This window comes from Colletotrichum costaricense (genome assembly GCF_030867565.1).
Source record: "Colletotrichum costaricense strain IMI 309622 chromosome Unknown Scaffold_6.1, whole genome shotgun sequence".
NCBI classification, from domain to species: Eukaryota; Fungi; Ascomycota; class Sordariomycetes; order Glomerellales; family Glomerellaceae; genus Colletotrichum; species Colletotrichum costaricense.
Window position 1 is genome coordinate 2,469,390 of NW_026848235.1, and position 18,946 is coordinate 2,488,335.

Genomic DNA, 18,946 nt, shown 5'->3' on the forward strand with positions numbered 1-18,946 from the left:
TGGACTTAACCGCAACATCCTATTGAAGCAACAGGTCGGAAGGGGGCGTTTGTCTAAGGTATCATGTATCACAGTGTCTTGGGGCCCCCTTCCTCATTCAGGTCGGTGCACAGTCGCATTAACCTTCACTGCGACTGCTGCACATGAACTCGGTGCTTCGGGAAGCGCTCGTCTCGACACCAACTGCCGTTCCGGGACCATTGTCCTGAGATACCTAGGTGGCCATCTCTCAGTTCCTTATTCCGTTCCCGAGCAGGAAAGCAACACAGACTCACCTCACCCACGACGTCGGAGAGAGGTCTTTTATTATTTCTCATCAAAACGTCTTATTATCTGGGCCGGTATCACCATCGCCAACCGCTAATGACGGTCCTGGTCTTCTTCTGGCCCGTGGCACGTTCATCGCCTGCAGCATGCACCAGAACGCACATTATCTGCATGTCATCAAACGTGCCGCCCGGGCTCTCGCTCGTTTGACCCATTGCTTCAGCACGCATGTCGCCCCAGCCACTTGAGGCACGAAAAGCTCATGATTATAGCAAAGGTGTTCATTTTCTCCTCGCCTTGGGACGACCCTCGTTGTCTCAATGCCGTTTTCCCTTCTTCCAGCAAGAGAAAGAGCCTGCTCTAGTCTACAGATACTACCTTACTGTACTGCGTACGCAAGCGCAACGTGTTTGGCGACAGAAGCTGTCTCGGCGATGGGCTCATCCTACTGTCCGAAGGGACGATGCGGAAAAAAGGCAAGTTGAGACGAAGACATCCATGGGCTCATCACTCATCAGTCATCCACAAATGCCGCGCATCCTACGAAAACTGCATCTGCATCCGTATCCGCGCTTCTTTTCGTCTTTGGCCCCTCTATTTCGCCACGTAGCGAGAGCAAGAGCAAGAGATGGGCGCCGACCACCTCGCCTGTCATCGACCTGTACTGGATGCTCCATCTGAAAGGCCCATCCCACGCTGTTGATCATCACGTGGGTGCGAGGCAAGGTGGATGCGTGCGTCCCGCCTGTCCAAGTGTCGATGAAGCGCTGACACCTTTTTGTTTTGTCGTGGGCCCCGACCCGACGACCTCTCCCAAGCCCACCAGTCGCAATGCATTTCGTGCAGCGGTAGCCGCCTGGGCCCTTGGAGAGTCTGGGGAAACGAAATGAGAGTTTTTTGTGATTGCGATGCGGGTTCTATTTTCAACGATCGTCACCACGAACACGAGTCAAAGAAGCCGTTTGCAGCAGTTCCAGCAGTAGCGGCAACGTCGTTGATGGCGATATGCTGGGATCGAACGAAAGCCAAAAAGAATTTCCCGCATACCCGTGGGAAACATTGTTTCACCCATCTACGGATACCTCGTTGCTGGTGTATCCGTACAGATTCAAGACGTAGTGTACTGGACAGTGGAGGGATGAGGGCTCGGGATGGATCATGGAGTGGGATACCTATGGCACCCGTGGCCACCGAGATTTTGAAGCCGCCATCGGTCTTTCGCATCATGTCCGCCCCTCGCATGGCTTCCTCATCAAACTAGCATCACGTCACACATCACGGACACAGACACAATGGGATGGGATGGACCATCGTCGAGGTCGAGTCTCGACGGTTCATCGTTGCAGTTGCCCTCTAGAAGCTAGCGTTGGCTTGCGTTGGCTGTTACTTGGGCTAGTGGCCGAAGGGTGTGGCTCGCAGGTCTGGCGCTCTCACAGTTTCGGAGCCCTGGCGCGAGTTTGGGGTGACTCTGGTGGCTCTGTCACTGTGCCCCCCGTCTCAGACGGTCTTCGTCTGGGGCATGTCTCACACCCTTGAGCCCCAGCAAGCCCAGCCCAGGGTTCTTCCTCGCCAGCGCCGTGGAATGATTGGAATGCTTCTAACCTCTCTCTAAGTACCTTGTTATCGAAGAAAGTTAATTCTTTTTAAGTTATAAGTATAAGAATATAGTTTTAATAAAATAGTATAGTACTTACTTAGTACTTAAATTAAGATGTTTTTTTAAACTTATTATAAAAAAAATAATTATATTATTAACTACTTATTATTAAGGTTCGTAACGCTATAGTTTTAATTATAATAGCTTTATTCGTAATAAGTAAAAAGTTTAATTATAAGTTTTTTAAAAACCTCTCTTTAAGAGCTATAAGAGCTTTTAAATTAAATTAAAATACTTATTAAAATATTAATAACTAAATTAACTTTATAATAATAATTTTAATAAAATATTTAATAAATAATATTAAAAACTTTATTAATATTAAGTATAATTTATAAAATATAGTAACGTAATTATAGAGTATTATTAATATATTTTATATTAAAAAGGGTATTATTAATATTAATAAAATAAATAAGGCTATATTAATATAGTACTTTAGCTTTTTTTTATAGTTTAAAAATAATTATTTTAAATAATATTAAAAGTTTATTAAAAAGCTTTTTTAAATACTTTAGTATATTTATTATTATTTTTATAATAATAAGATTCTTAATACTTATATATAAAAGTAAGTTACTTATTTTTAAATAATAATATTAACTTATTAATAAGCTATTAAAATTATAATTTTAATAATCTTTTAATAAAGGAGAAGGTAAAATAGAGGAAAGGATAGGTAATTTATAAAAAGGATTGAGGTTAAATAGTGCAGAATTCGAGGGTAGGGTAGCGTCTATATGTACTGCGGTAATCCTCTAGTAATGTAAAACGATGGAGTTAAACAGTGTCTAACCTCTCTTGACGCCCTCCCGGACCCTTCTGCAGCGGCTCCACGACGCCTTGCTTCACACGGCCTCCATCTCCGATCGACCTTTTCACGATCCCTAGCCCGACCCGACAATGTTGGACATGGATGGGGTGAGCCATACTGCGTTGGCGGGCATGCAGCATGGCGGGGAGCGGGCCCCTGGCGTTTCTTGGCCGCCCTGAACCGCACTGATCGAGTCTGCAGTGTTCCTGACAGAAACCCTGGTCTCCCTTGCTCCATCGAGAGTCGATTCAGTCAAATCAGAAGACTTGTCGCCTTCGACAAGACGTCCATCGTACCAGTTCTAGGCCCCCATCCAGCTTCTTTTTGCCCTGTCTGGCTGCTCGTCCACCATGAAGCGGCGAAGCCCACCCCGGCTAGCCATGGCCAAGCATTGGCAAGCATTTTGGCATCCGGTGCGCCGAAGAGCCAATCTGATGGTGCATGGCTGGGCATTGACATGGGCCAATTCGTGATTCTCGACGGTGGTCCCCTTTTCGATTAATCTTTGCAGCTCCCGCAACTCAAGGCTCGACTGTTCTTGTGGTTTGATGGTGCTTCGTCCCATCTTTCCTTTACTTCTCGCTCTCCTTACCCAAACTCTCTGCGTGTGTGCGTGCCTGTTCCTGGCGGGAAAGACACGGAAAATACGGCATTCAGTCTCTGACCAAGATTCACACCTCTCACATTCTCTTGTCCTCACACCCCCCCTCAGACCCATTTCTGGTCACATCTCTCGTCTTTTCTTAGTACCCGCACACCCTCTCGATCACTCTCACTACTCGAGGGGTCTTGGCCGTCTTATCTCATTGAACTCTGGACATGTTCTGCAGGTCGCTGTCTGTCTGCCCGTAACTCTTTCCTTTCGTAATCGCGAAGGTTTACGGAACACTCCACAAACCACTACACTCTTTTCGATCCTAGGGTTGATCCCAACGAACTCACCGACGGCTGGCCTGTTGAACTCGCTCTTTGAAAAAGCAAATAGTGAAAAAGAAGGATACGAATAGTGGAAAAGATCGAAACCGAGAAACGCTGGCGACACTCGAAGGTCTCCAGCTTTCGCCCCCGAGCCCACGATGAGGCATAGTCTACTCTTCGCCGTGGCAACTCTAACATCAATCGCTCAGGTGCGTTCACTCAACATACCGCGGGACAACTTCGTCGAGGGTGGTGATGAATTTGGGTTGACGAGAAAGCAGGGCGCGGCTGTCGACAAGAGACAAAACATCAACATCGATGGAAGCGGAAACGTCAACGTAGAGGGTGCCAACGCGGGCGCGGTTGAAGTGAAGACGGTGAACCTTGGAAATGCTGGATCTCTGAACAAGGGAGCGAATGGAGGAGGATCGGGACAGGGCAACCTCATCGCCGGCATCTTGGACGCTCTCAACGGTGGCAGCAGAAACAACCAGGGCAACCGCAATAAGCCGAACAACGCTTGTCCTCCAGCTCCTCCAGCGCCGCCGCCGGTCACTGTCACGAAGACGATCTACCAGAATGCCTCAGTACCTGCGCCGTTGACGGTCTTCGTTACGCAGGCTCCTCCGTAAGCTTTCTCGACCTAGCGAACGCTGGACTATTCAATATGATGGGATGAGACCACTGACCAACATATCATATAGGCCTCCACAGATCATCACGCAGTTGGTCACGCAAACGCCGCCCGCTGCTGCTCCGCCTCCGCCTCCGGCTGCTCCCCCAGCTGCTCCTCCTGCGGCCCAGCCTGCTGCTCCGGCCCCCGCAGCACCGCCAGCTGCTCCTGCGGCATCGAAGGCGCCTCTGGTCATTCCGGGACCTCCTCCGACAGATCCATTCGCTGGCTTGAAATCGAACCCGCCCCCTGCGGCGGCTCCTGCGGCCACCCCGCCTCCCGCAGCAGCTCGTAAGTGGCATTCTACTAGTGAACGATCCAAGACAGGTTCGAGAATAGGCTGACAATGCATGGATAGAACCTGCTCCGGCTCCCGCTGCCCCTCAACCCCCGGCTGCCCCCCTCGTGGGCAACGCGCCCGCTGTCAGCAAGCCGTCCGCCTCCGTCAACCTTGGCGGCCTCAACGGCAACGGCGCTGCCAACCAGCCCGCTGCAGCAACGCCCGTCGCTCCGATCGCCGCGAACCCCGCTCAACCCCAGGTCGCCGTCAGCGGCCTTGCATTGACAAGGTCTCTTCAGCTCGGCAATCTCTTGCAGGCGACTGCCCAACTCCAGGCTCGTGCGACGCCCCCAGCTTAAGGACCGACTACTCGTCGAACTCTCTGATCGACATGCAAGTGCTGTGGAAGGGTTTTAATCGGACTGTGAGGTGGTAGCCAGGGAGGGAGGTTGAGTTGCATATACTGCGTATGCATAAGACGTACCTAGGCAACGTCGTTGATGACTTGAAAGTGGTTCAGCAACGGCATACGAAATACCCTAGATTTTTCGATTCTTGGAATGAGGGGGAAGTTGGTTGGAAAGGAAGGGGTTTTTAATGGTGAAATAGGGGAAGAAGAGGTCTCGGTTTGGCATGGTGGTATATACCGAGGAAGGTGGAAAAAGGAGGCAGCGTCAGACAAACCCCACCCTTCACTCTCATTACGACCACACGTCTTGACCTGTTGCGCGCGTGCGATGAGGTTCGTTTTCTGGAAAGCTTCCACATGGTGTGGCGTGTGTAATGGGAAGATGGAGAGGGAGTTGGAGAAGTTGAGCCAACTTACACACATATCCCCCCCGCGGTTGTACATAATTCATTTCTTGAAGACATCGAAAAACAAAAAGGCAACACCAAAACACTTGCACCCACCTAGACCCCTTTCCCCAAACCTATATACGATTGCATTGGAAAGAAGACGGTCAAGTTTCATAACGCGTCTCTTATGCTGTGTGAGGGATAAATGACTGCTCTTTACATTGGTGAATCTAGCGTCACCGTCATCAACTTGTGGAAAATATCGATATCCTGATACAGAGGTATACAGAGGTTCAATGATGCTCTCTTCTAAGGGGTATCATAAAGCGTAAATGACTTCCGCCCAACCCAATATCTACCCATACCATTCTTACGCCCTTTTCTTCTGGTCCTCTTTTCTTTCCGTTCTTGACCCAAGCATCTATGAAGCCTCCTTTTCCTGTTCCTTGAGAGCTAGCCGCAACTTCTTGGCCTGCCTCTTGCTGACCGTAGGTTGCGCGCCATCACCACCCTCATCAGGCGTCTTGCGCTTCTGCGCATTGCCCTTGTCACCACCACCACCACCACCTGCACCGCCGCCTTGTTGCTTCTTGCCCTTCTTCCCCTGCTGCTGCCCCTGCCCCTGCTGCTGATTCTTCTTCACATCGCTCTCCCGCCCTCCGACCTCGAGCACGTTCACGACGCCCCGGAATCCACTCCTCTTGATCCCTTCGTTCACCACGACGCCACGCGGGTTGACTCCCAACGCCTCGGTGCCCCTTTCGCTGCCCAATCCCCACACAGCGAGCAAGTTGACAACGTCATTGGGCGCCCTCAACCCCAGCGCGCCGCGCGCCTCGCTGGAGACGACGATGCCGCGGCCCTTTGTCGCGCGGACGAGGGAGGCAAAGTTTGAGATGAACGTCGCGCGGGCTCTCGCGTCGGGCGGGGGGCCGATGCCTCCGCCAGAGGCGGAAGAAGAGGTGGACGAAGAAGAAGCGAGGACCTGGGCGTAGCAGACTTCGAACTTGACGCCGCGGGCGACGGCGGCCATGAGGGGTTTCGGGCGGAAGTGGAAGGGGTAGTGCTGCGTCAGGTCGAGGGAGATGAGGGAGGGCTCGGCCATGGAGAGGCAGGCTGCCTGGAAGGCCTTTTCTGTGGTGGGCCGGACGGCGAGGATGTCGTAGGCTAGGGCGAGGGTTGGGAGGCGGTAGTTTTGGGAGGGGTCTGAGAGGGTTACTGTTGCGCGGTGGAGGATTGTTGGTTGTTTGTTTTTTTGTTGTTGTTGGGAGGGTTGTGATGGGGTCCCTGTTGGCGGTGGTGGTGTTGCTGTTGTTGAGGGTGATGGGAACTTTGGTAGGGGGTTTGTGATTTGCGAAGGGATCGGGGGCGTTATTGTGTGGTTGAGGGCGAGGACTGTGTAGCCTAGGGAGGAGGCGAAGGAGATTGTGCGGGCGAGGTCGGCGGGGGATGTGGTTGGGGACCACGGGATGTTGAGGTCGTAGAGCATTTTGGGTTGGTTGGGAGAATTTCGATGAAGCTATCGTGGGGTTTGGCGCATAGGAGCTTGCGGTGACTGATTTCTTGGTGTGATCCGGTGTTTGTCCTGGGCTCGGCGCCGATTTCGTGCACAGTATCTTTCTTGAGATGATATCGTAGTGATCAATCGGGGGTTAGAGCAGAGGGATCGACCTCACGACGTTGCTGCTGGTCGAATTGATGTCGCAACCTTCTTGGCTTCGAGGTTGACTCTCGTGGTACAGCGCGTCGCCGAAATTTTCTGGACTGAAGACGGAGGTCGGTGTTAGGTTGGTTCCGCGGGGTTCGGTTCTGGTGCTGGGATGACGCACCCACACAGGCAGAAAGGTTACTGTGTAGGTTGACTTTAAGGAACGTGGGGCCTAAAGTGGCTTGCATGGCGCTAGACACATCTTTGCTTACCTTAGCCTTTTAGGTGACCTTTTCCCACTTCAAGCCACTAACTGAGGTGTCACTGGCGGTCGGGCGCTTTTTGGCCGGAGGTAACGGCGGGAAGAACGGGGTGCGGAAACATCGGACTGGAGTGGAGGCGATGACATGCCCTGTAAGAAGATCGCCCTCGTTGGTTTGGCAGGCTGCCTCCTTCGCAGCTGTAGCCTCCTGTCCTCTAGGTTTCTTTCTAAGAGAGCCCTGATGGACGGTACTGGTGATGGCAACTGTCAAGGTTTGCGTTCAAATGCAGTAAATAGGGTTGCACATGGCAGATAACACAGTTTCCACGTAATAATGGAATGGCGCAGTGAGCTTTCCCCTTCCCCCTTTTGGTCGCCAGCAAAAAACCTGGACTGCAGCGGCATCCACGGATGATCCTAGACTTTTCAGCCCGCCAGGCGAATTGGCTGAAATGGGCAGCTGAGAGGTGCCCAACGGGGAGGAACCTCGCAACTTTGGGGGCATGAAGTTCCATTCCACGCGATAAAATTACCCGAAGGAACTGCATTAAAGGGCATAAAGGGATTTAAGAAGCGTTACTGCAGTCGTCGAGTTATCAGACGGACGACAGGTCTCCTGTCATGCACCCCATAGTTCCCCTGAGTATGTGTCTCGGGAATAAGGTCTCTGGAGTTCTGAACTACCTCATCCGTAACTCTCCCACGGCTCAAAGGTTCGTTCAGGGAGATGTGGGTGAATGTCGGTACAACGCCGTCAACTTTGAGGCTACTGGCTGGATCGCCAAGGATGCACCGCCTCGAGGGGACACGCAAGACTGGCACACACCCGTGACACCAAAGCTAGCAAGAACGTCGTTCGTCCCTCATTTGCTCTCCTCACCCGCCAGCCATCAATCAAATTCCCTCTTAAGCTTGGGCCACCTTCTAAACCTTTTGCCCTCTGGTTCTTGTTGGTTTGTCGGGAACCTATCAGAAATTGGGATTCCTGCATCTCGGCAAGCAAAGCCAGAGGCTAGCCTAGGATACATCACACCGTACAGCTTAACGTAGCTCTCTCGCGTTCATTGGATTGGGTTGCTTACCTACATTTATTGCCTTAAGGTACCTCAAGGTATGAGTGGCCTGTCCTTTTCTTCCGTTTAAGGACATCCACTCCTCCGCCAACGTCAACTGTTCCTTCCGCGTCCAACGGTCCTTTCTTCCTTCAACTCCCGGCGCAACCTCCGACATCCAACAAAGTCGTCGCTTACCCAGGCCACGCAGCTCGAGGAAACACTGGCCGACAGATCTACAGAGCTGTCTCTGTCTCGCTCCTCCAAATTTCGCTACTAGCCCACCTGAGCGCGATACGCCGGGGCGGAGGAAGTCTTACCGCCATCATCCGACGGAAAAGTCGCCCAAACCCAGCCGCCGCCCGCCACCGCTGCTTCCCGACCTGCAGCTACAGCAACTGAGCGTGCATACGTCTGATCAATCGTCACAATGTTCTTCTTCTTCGTGTGCGGAGAGCACACCTTCCGTAAGCCTGTCGAGGGCTACGAGGGTATGGTCTGCCAGTGTTACAACTGCGGTAACATGTCTGGCCATGTCATCAAGAGCCACCCTTGGTTCACATTCTGCTGGATTGTGAGTCTTTTTGCACATTCATTCGTGCTCTTTCCGTGTCTTGATGAGCCTTCTTATGTGTACCTCTCATTCAAGCCCTTGTCGAACTCTCATTTCATGTCACTGGCCTACCTTTGTGAGACTAAAGATGGGATATTCAAAGCTAACCTACCAATTCTAGCCCGTTATACCCCTGTCCTTCAAGGGCTACACCGATGTTGTCTGCCACATTTGCAACTTTGCCCAGCCGCTTGAGAATCGCCCCGACGTCACGGCCATGAAGGGCGGAGGTCAAATGCCGCCCCCGCAAGTGCATGGTCAGCCTCCCCAGGGTTGGGGCCAAGCTCCGCCTCAGTACCGATGAGAGCGGTCACCTGACTCTCACCCATTGGAGGTTCTTTCACCAAGTCCAAGTGCGGACAAGGCGCGACGACGCGAGGAGAACGGACTTGGGAAGAAGCGGATTTCGGGTATCGTGGAGAGAAGCAGGACGAAGGCCGGAGGAACTGGCGATGACGAACGGACTTGGGGCTTTTTGCTGAGGGAAAGGCTTGTCGCCGGTCTCTCTCTCTCCTTCCGTTCTTCTCAAGTCTTGCCATCTGCAGGAGTGGATGAGTGCAGACTAGTGGTTGTTTTCTTTTTTCGTGTGTGATTCTGGGCAAGATACCATGCTGGCTAGGCGTTTGGGGAGGGGTCCATCGACACGCGTAAACGACAATTGAATTTTCTGGTGTTTCCACGATGAGGCTTGGGGTTTTGCATTTCGCCACGTACCTGGAGGGCTGTGAGCTGCTGAGGATTCCTTTCTGCCAACTCTACGTTCTGGCTTGTCATCATTTCTTCCTGCGAGGAAGTAGGAAGTCCTTTCGCCAAGAGCGCGGCGGTATTGTCAGTGAACGTCCGTGATTTTGGTTCACCTTCTTCTCTTCTTCAGGACTCCCGGGCGGGATTCTTCTGGGCATCCGCGATTTCAGTCTACTCCCGTCATCAATCTCCCAAGGTCGGGGCTCTCCTGGCCGTGATTCCACTTCATATCGTCCTTCACGTAGTCTTCCGGGGCGGGTTTCTCCCAACCCGTGGTTGCGATCCATCTCCAATATACGCAAGATATCCAAATTTGGCATCCTTTAGGTTTGTAATCTGTTGCTGGAACGACATCCCTTGCCGAACAACAAGAAACGACATCCGTACACAAGCTTCTCTTATATCGAACAAAAGAGTCGCTCAAAGTTCGACCGTGCCGCAATGTCTCATTTCGAAAGTTCGTACAGCGCCGTCGTATCGGATCGCTTCTCGAATCGTTACATCAGCCCATATTGCATCATGTCGCATAGACAGCGAGACCAACGGCACACGCGGGGTGGCCGAGGACAGCCTCAGCGTCTGGTGGCCCCCATCTTTCCTGACGGTGTTGCCGAACAGGTGCAGCAAGGTATGCCTCCTTCTCTCCTTCTCTCTTTCTCTGTCTGTTCATGTAGAAATCCTTTGGGGGCCGGTGAGACGGCTACTCCGGTTCTATGTCTCGTAGGAGGCTCATGTTACTGCAAAAGTTCCTTAGCTAACATTGGATGACTACCTTCCCCAACCAGGACAAGACTACCATACAGAACCCAATCAAGTTACACATTCTGGCCCCTCTCAACGTGGTCTTGCCGCAGCCGTTCTGTTGGGCAGGTCTTTTACCCCAGCGGAGAATCGGTACCTGTATGATCGCCTGCCTATGCGTCAGCCGCCCACAGCGAGGACCGTGTTGGGTCACTTTAGCGAGCTGCCTGCCCTCTACCTTGGCCTGGCTAATGAAACTCGGTCAAGTCTCGACGAGATGGAGGGGCGGGAACGCGAGAGAGGTGAGAGGCTGGTGGCGCTTGCAGACGCTCTAGCAAGGGGCTATGGGGAGTTGGTTGTCTGTCTACCTATGCAACGTATCGAGGGTATCATTCGGCGGAATAGAGGCGAGAAGAGGGTTAGTAAGTTCTGGGAGAAGGTGTTGGAGGAGGTTGAGGTACGTCTTGCGCTCTCATTCTCCTCGTACCCGTATACCTTTGAGCTGCCTCGGTTGATACACGGGTGAAGTAAGCTGACCCAGTATTCCCTAGACCGAGAACTTACACTACATCGTCTCAAGCTCGTGGGTTGCACTCTTCATCGTCCAATTGTCACAGGCGTCGAGTATATTGACAGAGACCTCCCTCGACGAGAATGAGCAAATCCTGGTCATTGTCAGCGCGGGACTGGCGCTGTTGTGGGCTGTGGCAGTCGCGTCAGAGGGTTTAGTTCTTACACACGAGCGGAGAAGACAAGATGACCGGTTATTGAATGGGATCATTGCCAGAGAGGGGTAAATTCATCATGAGATTTCCTATGTGTAACTTGGACGGATGGATACACGGATCCAGAGGGACTTATGACTTACGATCGTTGTTCAGAGGTATACCTATTGCTATGAAGAGCCAAACTCAGTGAGATTGGCTTGGATCATATTGTTGTTGTGTTGTTTGGTAGTATCTAACTTTTGGATTTTATCGCGGCAACAATCATTACCCTAAAGCGATCCAACAAAGTAAGCCTTTGTTCAAGATCTACTAACTTTCTTGGTTTGTGAGCCTGTTGGTCGTATAGAATCAGATACCACCGAGATATATAGAGCCCTCGATCGTCAACGAAGATACGCATTTGGAGAAGACCCGCTAGGCAGACCTACAAATACCCCACGTGTATTCAACTGAACTTCGCGAATAAGCCACCAGCTCATCCAGGTTCACGCACATCACCCGCCCTCGACACCTTTATAATGGACAACGAGATGTGATTCTATCATCAGGCCTATGACGTAGCGGGAAATGTCCCTGTTTGAATTGTCCCGCACTCATAGGTCGCGAGTTCGAGTCTCGTGCAAAATCCTTACATCGTTACACCTGAGGCTGGTAAGAGTCTCTGAGGATTTTCGTAGGCCGCCCGTGAGGGCGGCTAAGCTTTTTAATTTTTAGAAATTTCCATTATACTTATTTTGTTTCCATTTCATTTTACTTGCCGAATACTCGGAAGTTGGATCATCGTGAGAACGAGGTCTTGGTGTTGATTGAACGAGCCACAGAGGAGGTATGACGTATCTACATGCACTCAGCCACAAGTGGAACTATGGCGGTGCAAGCACTCTGAAGTTTCCTGAGCTGCTTCCGTCATGTCGAGACCATGCAGCCAACCACCCAATGAGACTTGGTGTCTTTGACCTCTAGACATCTCTGATCGCAACCTCTGTTCGATGATATCTGCACCCTTTGTGCGATAGAGACACCGTTTTCTCTAATCATTCAATTCCAACAACACCCGAGACAATCGCAGGAATGGCGCCCGTAAAACGAGGCCCGTCGGTGCTGGTCCGTCGTAACCCCGTCTCCATAATCAAGTCTACGTGAAATGCTAATGCGAGCCTACTGTAGGTGACCGACTCGCGAGAACGACCTCCACCTCCAAGAGGTTCCCTCCAACGCCAGGATACCGGCATCGGAAACGTTCCCGCTCGACCTGCGATGCGCTTCATCTCCGTCGACAACGTCCTCCAGCACGCCTACGACATCCCCTCCGGCCAGCCTCGAGTACAACCACCGCAGAACCAACCCCAGCCTCAACCCCAGTCTCAACCACAACCTCCGCCACAGCGGCCTGGAAATGGCCTTGCAAGCGCTCGACGCCCCAGCACAGGGCTGCCCAATCTACAGTCTAGGACGGGCGGCCAGAACATGCCGTCGCGCACAACCAAGATCAGCGAGAAGCTCGTGCTGTTGCCCGAAACGGACGAGAAGCCAGGCTCGGACGAGGACCTGGACGAGGAAGCAACCAAGATGGCAAAGGAGATTGAGATGGAAGAGAACAGGCCGCTACGCGACGAGGAGCTTGACGTGCTGCGCAAGAGAGGCGGTATTCGTGGCAAGAGCTACGCGGAGCGTCTCCCCAAGGTCCAGCGCAAGGAAAAGCTGGCTAGGCTGACCGCGTACTGTACGGCGCAATCGTACAAGATGAAATCGACGGCCGACTTTCTACGAACCAAGCATGACGCAAAGACGAAGCTCTACGACGACTGCCTGTACGTCGTGTACTCGTTGCCTCTCCTAAATGGTACAGAGGGCTACCGCCTTCGCAGCCGGCCGATCGTCAAGACCCCCGGAAGCGGCAAGACGGTGCTAGATATGGAGATTGAGCGAAGCGAGCAGCGCGACTATCACGAGGGGTACTTTGAAGACGGATACAATGGCAGCCCCGTCCACGGGAGTCCCATGAACGGCAATAACGGATTCGGTGACGAGTCCTCCCAACGCAATCACCGCGAGCAATCCCCCGACGACCCCAACCTATCCCCGATGGCGCGGATCCCAGATGCAAAGGCCTTTGCCGAGATGTTCCTCTTCTCATACGGCGTCGTCGTCTTTTGGAATTTCACAGAGCATCAGGAGAAGGACATCCTCGCGGACCTGACCTTTGCCCAGAACGAGGCGGGACTTTCTCTGCTCACCCGCCCGCTGGACGAGGAGGACTTTGAGACGGAGGAATTCCACTTTGAGTACAGCCACGACGTGAAGCGGCCTCGCATCTTCAACGACATGATTACCCTGCTGCCGCGCAGCGACCACATGGTGAAGTTGACCATCAGTCACGCCATCGCGCAGAGCACAAAGTTATGTTTGTTTGAGGAGCGCATGAGCGAGACGATGCTGGATGCGCAGCACGTTCCCAAGAGGCTAGCACTCACGGGCGAGCTGAACATGACGAGAACGGAAATTGTCAAGATCCTAGGCCGGTTATTCAAGAGCCGTGTCGACATCAACCTTTGTAAGCCACCCTACGCCCGTCCCTACCTCTGTTTCCTGCTTGTGACATACTCGGAAACAATCGTCGTCCTGTAACCACGAAACCCCCCGTCTAACAAACCTCACCAGCATCCAACATCCTCGACGTCCCCAACTTCTTCTGGGACTCGGAACCCACCCTCCACCCCTTGTACGTCGCCATCCGGGAGTACCTCGAAATCGACCCGCGCATCAAGGTCCTCAACGAGCGCTGCCGCGTCTTCCTCGACCTCGCCGAGATCTTGTCCGACTCGGTCGCCGACGCAAAGATGAGCTACATCACCTGGATCATCATCGTCCTCATTGTAATCTCCATCCTCGTCACCGTCACCGAGGTCGGCCTGCGTTTCGGCATCTTGTCCAAAAATAACGGCAAGGGTCCCGGAGAGGTTGGTGGCGATGCCGTGCCGTTGATTGGTGGCGGCGGGTCCTCCTCGTCATCTTTACCTGGGAGCGTCAAGTGGGAGCTCGAGAAGAGGAACGTGAGCGTCGACGAGCTGAGGCTGTGGAGTCGGATGCTGAGTGAAGAGGAGGAGGCGCAGCGCTCAACTGAGGTTGTGGGGAGCCAGATTATCGGCAAGACTTTTGCTGGTGTCTAGAATGGTGGAATCGGTGACGGGGTTCTCACTTGTGCGATATCAATTTTTGTGTATCATTGTTGACATTATTTGTTGCATAGCGTGGCGTTAGCGGAAACACCTCTTCTTCTCTTTACCGTGGTTCTCTGAGATGAGTTTCCTGATATTGCAATGCCACAGCGGACTAATAATATCGGACGTGATGGTTCTTTCTTGTAGCTTTTCATTCTGTACAATCGAGTATCTTCAAAGGGGAAGCCTGGAAACATAGAATACAACAATGTAACACGATCACGATTATTATGCTTGATCGTTTTGAAATAGGGGTTAATAACCCGTTTGACTCCATTGCTATGCTACTAAAACGGAGGACGGATTGAAGAACATAAGGAACCGTCCGGCTTATACGCCAGGTAAAACTATATTTTCTTTCTCTAGTGAGAAGAGGGGGTTGGCATCATTGGACCAGTTCCACCTCGAACGGAGGCTTGCACCCGATTCTATACAAGTATCCACAAAAACAATAGAAAATTGACGACTAATTGATCTCTTTACTCGTCCCGATCCGCCATGTTGGCCAGAGGAACGTAACCCTGATCCTGCGTCCGCTTGCCTCTGAGTCTGCGCACGACGTACTTGACTCTACTCAAGATGCTGAAGCCGCGTCTCTTGGTCTGGGCAGAGGGGTCGATCATGTAGCTCGGGCGCGTCCAGAACTTGAGCAGGAGACTGCTGACGACGACGCTGACACTGCTGCAGGCCATGGCGGCGCCGGCGGCCATCGGGTGGAGGTGGAAGCCAAAGGGTAGGAAGACGCCCATGGCGAAGGGGAGACCGATGGCGTTGTACAAGCAGGCCCAGGCTAGGTTGAGCTTGATGCGGTTGAAGATGGAGCGGGCGAGGTGGAGCGCGGCGGGAATGTCCATTAAGTCGGTGGGACGCATGAGGACGACGTCGGCCGCCTCCATGGCGACGTCTGTGCCGCTGGCCATGGCAATACCGACGTCAGCGGTTGCGAGGGCAGGGGAATCGTTGATACCGTCGCCGACCATGCCGACGACTTCGCCCTGATCCTGGAGCTGCTGGACAATGGCCTGTTTCTGGTCGGGGGATACGCCAGCGAACACGTTGTCGGGGGAAATGCCGACGGCCGCAGCCACGGCGACAGCAGTGGAACGCTGGTCGCCCGTGACGATGGCGGTCTTGATCTTCATCCGGTGGAGGACAGCAATAGCAGCAGCCGCACCCTCCTTGATTGTATCAGCGAGGCAGAGGTGACCTGTGTACTGGCCGTCGATGGCAACAAAGATGTTGGTGGTGCCGGCAGAGGTGTTCTTCGAGCTGGAGTTGGCCTTCGCGTTGAGCTGCTCAGACGCCTCGACAGCTTCGGCCGGGACATCGACGTTGTTCTCGCGGAGGAAACGAACATTGCCGAGGAGAACGCGGTATCGGGTACGTTCGTTGCTGACGGCGGGTTCGACAAGCGCGTTGATACCTTTTCCAACCGCTGCCTTGAATTCGCCAACGCTGCCGTCAACAGTAGCCTCTTCGTCTAGGCCGAGCTCAGTCTTTGCAGCATTAAGAACAGCTCTTCCGACAGGGTGTTCACTGCCCATCTCAGCGAGGCCGACAATATGCCACCAGAGTCGGCGGCGCCACTCGTTGTCTTGCCAGGACGAGATGAGGCTCATCTTGGCTACGCTCATCTTGCCGTAGGTAATTGTACCAGTCTTGTCCAGAACGATCTGGGTAATTCTAGTCGTTGTCTCCAGAGCAGCTCCACCCTTCACGAGGATACCGTTCTCGGCACCAATACCGGTGCCAACCATTACGGCGGTGGGAGTAGCCAAGCCGAGAGCACAGGGGCAGGCGAAAACAATGACAGAGATGCAGAGCTTGACGCAGACCATGATCTTACCGCCGCTAGCTTCCTGAGTAAAGATCTTAGGTGGGTTCTTGAGCGCATGGCTGAGGATCATCCAAACGAGGAATGTAAGGAAACCGAGCATAAGAATGATCGGTACGAAGTAACCGGCAATCGTGTCAGCGAGTCGCTGGATGGGAGCACGAGTGGTCTGGGCGTCCTGGACGAGCTTGACAATCTGGCTCAGCTGCGTGTCGCGGCCAGCCCTCGTCACCCGGAAGTCGACACGACCGTGACCGTTGACGGTACCGCCGATGAGGTAGCTGCCCTTCTTCTTGTTGACGGGCATAGCCTCGCCAGTAACCATGCTCTCGTCGACGTACGTCTCTCCGCGGACCATCATACCGTCGGCCGGAATCTTGTCACCAGGGCGAAGGATGACAACATCTCCAACCTGAAGCAGCTCGGTGGGAATGACCTTCTCCTCTGCGGCGTGACCATCACGGTTGGGCGTCTTGGGCTCGCCGGAGATGGTCGAGTTCTCCCAACCCTCGGCAGCCTTTTCGGCGGCGATCGGGTCAGCGTAAATAGTAGCCATGGACGGTGCCAGAGACATTAGCCGCGAGAGGGCCTTAGAAGTCTGACCCTTGGCGCGGTTCTCCAAAAATCTGCCGAGTGTGACAAATGTAATCAACATCGTGCTAGTGTCGAAAATGGTAGCGGGTCTCGTGTGCGGCGGGAAAAGGAATGACACCAGCATGGCCATGATACTGAAAAAGAAGGCGCATGAGGTGCCGAGGATGACGAGAACGTCCATTGTCGGTGATCCATGCTTGATGGATTTCCAACCTGAAATATAGAAACGCTTTCCAATGCCGAATTGGACGGGTATCGTAAGGGCCAAACAGACCAAATCGCCAACGAAGATGCCGGGAAGAAGCTCCCAGCTGCCAAAGTCAAGGCTTGGGAAGCACATGGGTAAAATCATACTGATAAAGAATACGGGTATGGCAAACGACAGAGACAACTTGAAGGCTCTCCGCCACTCGTTAATCTCTCTGGTCTTGGCAAGGGACTCGAGCTGTGCGTTGTTGTCGTCGTTGTCGGACACAAGGGCATTGAGGCCCTCGGCCTCGACAGCCTCGACAATTCCACGCAGGCCGATCAGATTGGCTTGATGCGTAACCGTCAATCTGGAGGTAGCCAAGCTGAGCTTAGCAGAGTTGATACCGGTGATGGTGAGAAGCTTTGCTTCCAGGGCCATGGCGGCCGTGGCATCTGGGTTGCCGTAAATCTTGAATTGGGCGGTGGAGTTTCCTCCTGCGCCGTTTGCTGACGTCTCGAAAGCAGTCGACAAAATCTCAGCACCGAAGCCACGGTCCTCGATGATCTCGGCGATCTTCTCCGCTGGAAGCTTTGTTGTATCGTGGGTAATGACGGCGCGCTCAGCCAACAAGCTGATGTTGAAACGCAAAACACCCTCCACCTCCTTGAATCCGCCCTCAACCGCAGATGTACAGGCGCCGCAAGTCATGCCCTCAATTGCGACTGTTGTAGTGGCGACAGAGCTTGTGGGATTGCTGCTGGCTCTGGGCTTTTCTTGTGCGCTTTCGCTGTCTACAATCTCGGCGCCAAAGCCTCGGTCTTCGATGATTTCCGCAATTTTCTCGGCGCTGAGCAGTGTCGGGTCATGCTCAATGACGGCTCTTTCGGACAGCAAGGATATGCTGAAGTTCTTTACGCCTGGTACGTCTTTGAACCCTCCTTCAACAGCTGATGTGCATGCGCCGCACGTCATTCCCTCTATGGCGACGGTTGTCGTCATTAATCCGCTATCCTCCTCGGCATCAAACAGGTCTTGCTTTGCTGGGAACATTGGTGAGGGTAGATCGGTGGAGAGTACTTCGGCGTCGAATCCTCGGTCTTCAATAATCTCGGCGATCTGCTCGGCAGAGATGACTTCGGGGTTGTGCATTACTACCGCTCGCTCCATGACCAGGGCGACAGAGACGCTTCCTACACCCTCTACACCTCTGAAGCCCGACTCTACTGCTGAAGTGCATGCGCCACATCTGTTGAAACTGGGTAAGCATATCGAAAAGGGAACACGTCGCAACGGAGCGCAACTCACGTCATGCCGCCGACCTTGAGGGTCGTCGTCGCCCACTGGGTTGCTGTTGGTGTGGCAAGAGTGGCCATAGGACCACTCTCGCTCTTCCTCGGTACTCTAATGGCCGGAGGAGCCATGTTGTCGTTTTGTCTCTGGGAGGTTTGCGCTCAGGAAGCGATCGCGGTGTGAGTATAGGGCCAGCCTCGGTCTTTGGTTATGCTTCGGTTTCGGGACTTTTTCCACAGCTTATCTAGCACCAATCTTTCATGATAGTGCTAGCTGTCCATAGAGAGGTAGGGGAGTCTTTTTTCGGGAGATTATTCGAAGACGGGATCGAAGTCGAGACTAAGCAAGGACTCGAGGTAAAGCTGGAAGAGAGAGACTTTCGGGAAATGCTCCAGAAGACCGGCTTCCGAGTACTATGTACGGATACTGAAAAGGTGGGTATCGTGGTGTTTGAGTGTACGAGTCTACGTGTTCGTGTATGCGTACGGAGAGAGTATGTTGGTGCGTAAGAGTAAGCGTACGTACGTGAGTTGAGTAAGGTAGCGCGCAAAAAAGAAGCCGGGTCAAGGTAGGATTAAGAATCAAGGGCCCGGGAGGCTAGAAGAAGAACGGCGGCAATCAA

General features: G+C 53.0%; 9 protein-coding genes across 9 annotated transcripts; 6 read left to right on the plus strand and 3 right to left on the minus strand.

Annotated features, from left to right (window-relative positions):
• Positions 1-2,895: 2,895 nt before the first annotated feature.
• Positions 2,896-3,240, plus strand: CCOS01_07034 (uncharacterized protein; the record flags this gene model as incomplete). The annotated part of the gene is made up of 1 exon (XM_060455201.1): positions 2,896-3,240. A coding segment is annotated over one exon (345 nt), but the record flags the coding sequence as incomplete, so codon positions are not given.
• Positions 3,241-3,286: 46 nt separating this feature from the next.
• CCOS01_07035 (uncharacterized protein) lies at positions 3,287-3,745 on the plus strand (the record flags this gene model as incomplete). The annotated part of the gene is made up of 1 exon (XM_060455202.1): positions 3,287-3,745. The coding sequence occupies one exon, from the start codon at positions 3,287-3,289 to the stop codon at positions 3,743-3,745; it is 459 nt and encodes a 152-aa protein (XP_060314902.1).
• Positions 3,746-3,814: 69 nt separating this feature from the next.
• CCOS01_07036 (uncharacterized protein) lies at positions 3,815-4,968 on the plus strand (the record flags this gene model as incomplete). The annotated part of the gene is made up of 3 exons (XM_060455203.1): positions 3,815-4,284; positions 4,361-4,620; positions 4,688-4,968. The coding sequence occupies 3 exons, from the start codon at positions 3,815-3,817 to the stop codon at positions 4,966-4,968; spliced, it is 1,011 nt and encodes a 336-aa protein (XP_060314903.1).
• A 125-nt stretch (positions 4,969-5,093) lies between these two features.
• On the minus strand, positions 5,094-5,462 carry CCOS01_07037 (uncharacterized protein; the record flags this gene model as incomplete). Its single annotated transcript, XM_060455204.1, has 1 exon — positions 5,094-5,462. The coding sequence occupies one exon, from the start codon at positions 5,460-5,462 to the stop codon at positions 5,094-5,096; it is 369 nt and encodes a 122-aa protein (XP_060314904.1).
• Positions 5,463-5,828: 366 nt separating this feature from the next.
• CCOS01_07038 (RNase P subunit p30) lies at positions 5,829-6,896 on the minus strand (the record flags this gene model as incomplete). Its single annotated transcript, XM_060455205.1, has 1 exon — positions 5,829-6,896. The coding sequence occupies one exon, from the start codon at positions 6,894-6,896 to the stop codon at positions 5,829-5,831; it is 1,068 nt and encodes a 355-aa protein (XP_060314905.1).
• Positions 6,897-8,799: 1,903 nt separating this feature from the next.
• Positions 8,800-9,286, plus strand: CCOS01_07039 (uncharacterized protein; the record flags this gene model as incomplete). Its single annotated transcript, XM_060455206.1, has 2 exons — positions 8,800-8,943; positions 9,104-9,286. 2 exons carry the CDS (start codon positions 8,800-8,802, stop codon positions 9,284-9,286), a joined length of 327 nt encoding a protein of 108 aa, XP_060314906.1.
• An 881-nt stretch (positions 9,287-10,167) lies between these two features.
• On the plus strand, positions 10,168-11,264 carry CCOS01_07040 (uncharacterized protein; the record flags this gene model as incomplete). The annotated part of the gene is made up of 3 exons (XM_060455207.1): positions 10,168-10,354; positions 10,512-10,924; positions 11,019-11,264. The coding sequence occupies 3 exons, from the start codon at positions 10,168-10,170 to the stop codon at positions 11,262-11,264; spliced, it is 846 nt and encodes a 281-aa protein (XP_060314907.1).
• A 1,002-nt stretch (positions 11,265-12,266) lies between these two features.
• CCOS01_07041 (uncharacterized protein) lies at positions 12,267-14,365 on the plus strand (the record flags this gene model as incomplete). Its single annotated transcript, XM_060455208.1, has 3 exons — positions 12,267-12,299; positions 12,363-13,749; positions 13,857-14,365. 3 exons carry the CDS (start codon positions 12,267-12,269, stop codon positions 14,363-14,365), a joined length of 1,929 nt encoding a protein of 642 aa, XP_060314908.1.
• Positions 14,366-14,895: 530 nt separating this feature from the next.
• Positions 14,896-18,455, minus strand: CCOS01_07042 (heavy metal translocating P-type ATPase; the record flags this gene model as incomplete). The annotated part of the gene is made up of 2 exons (XM_060455209.1): positions 14,896-18,280; positions 18,340-18,455. 2 exons carry the CDS (start codon positions 18,453-18,455, stop codon positions 14,896-14,898), a joined length of 3,501 nt encoding a protein of 1,166 aa, XP_060314909.1.
• Positions 18,456-18,946: the final 491 nt, after the last annotated feature.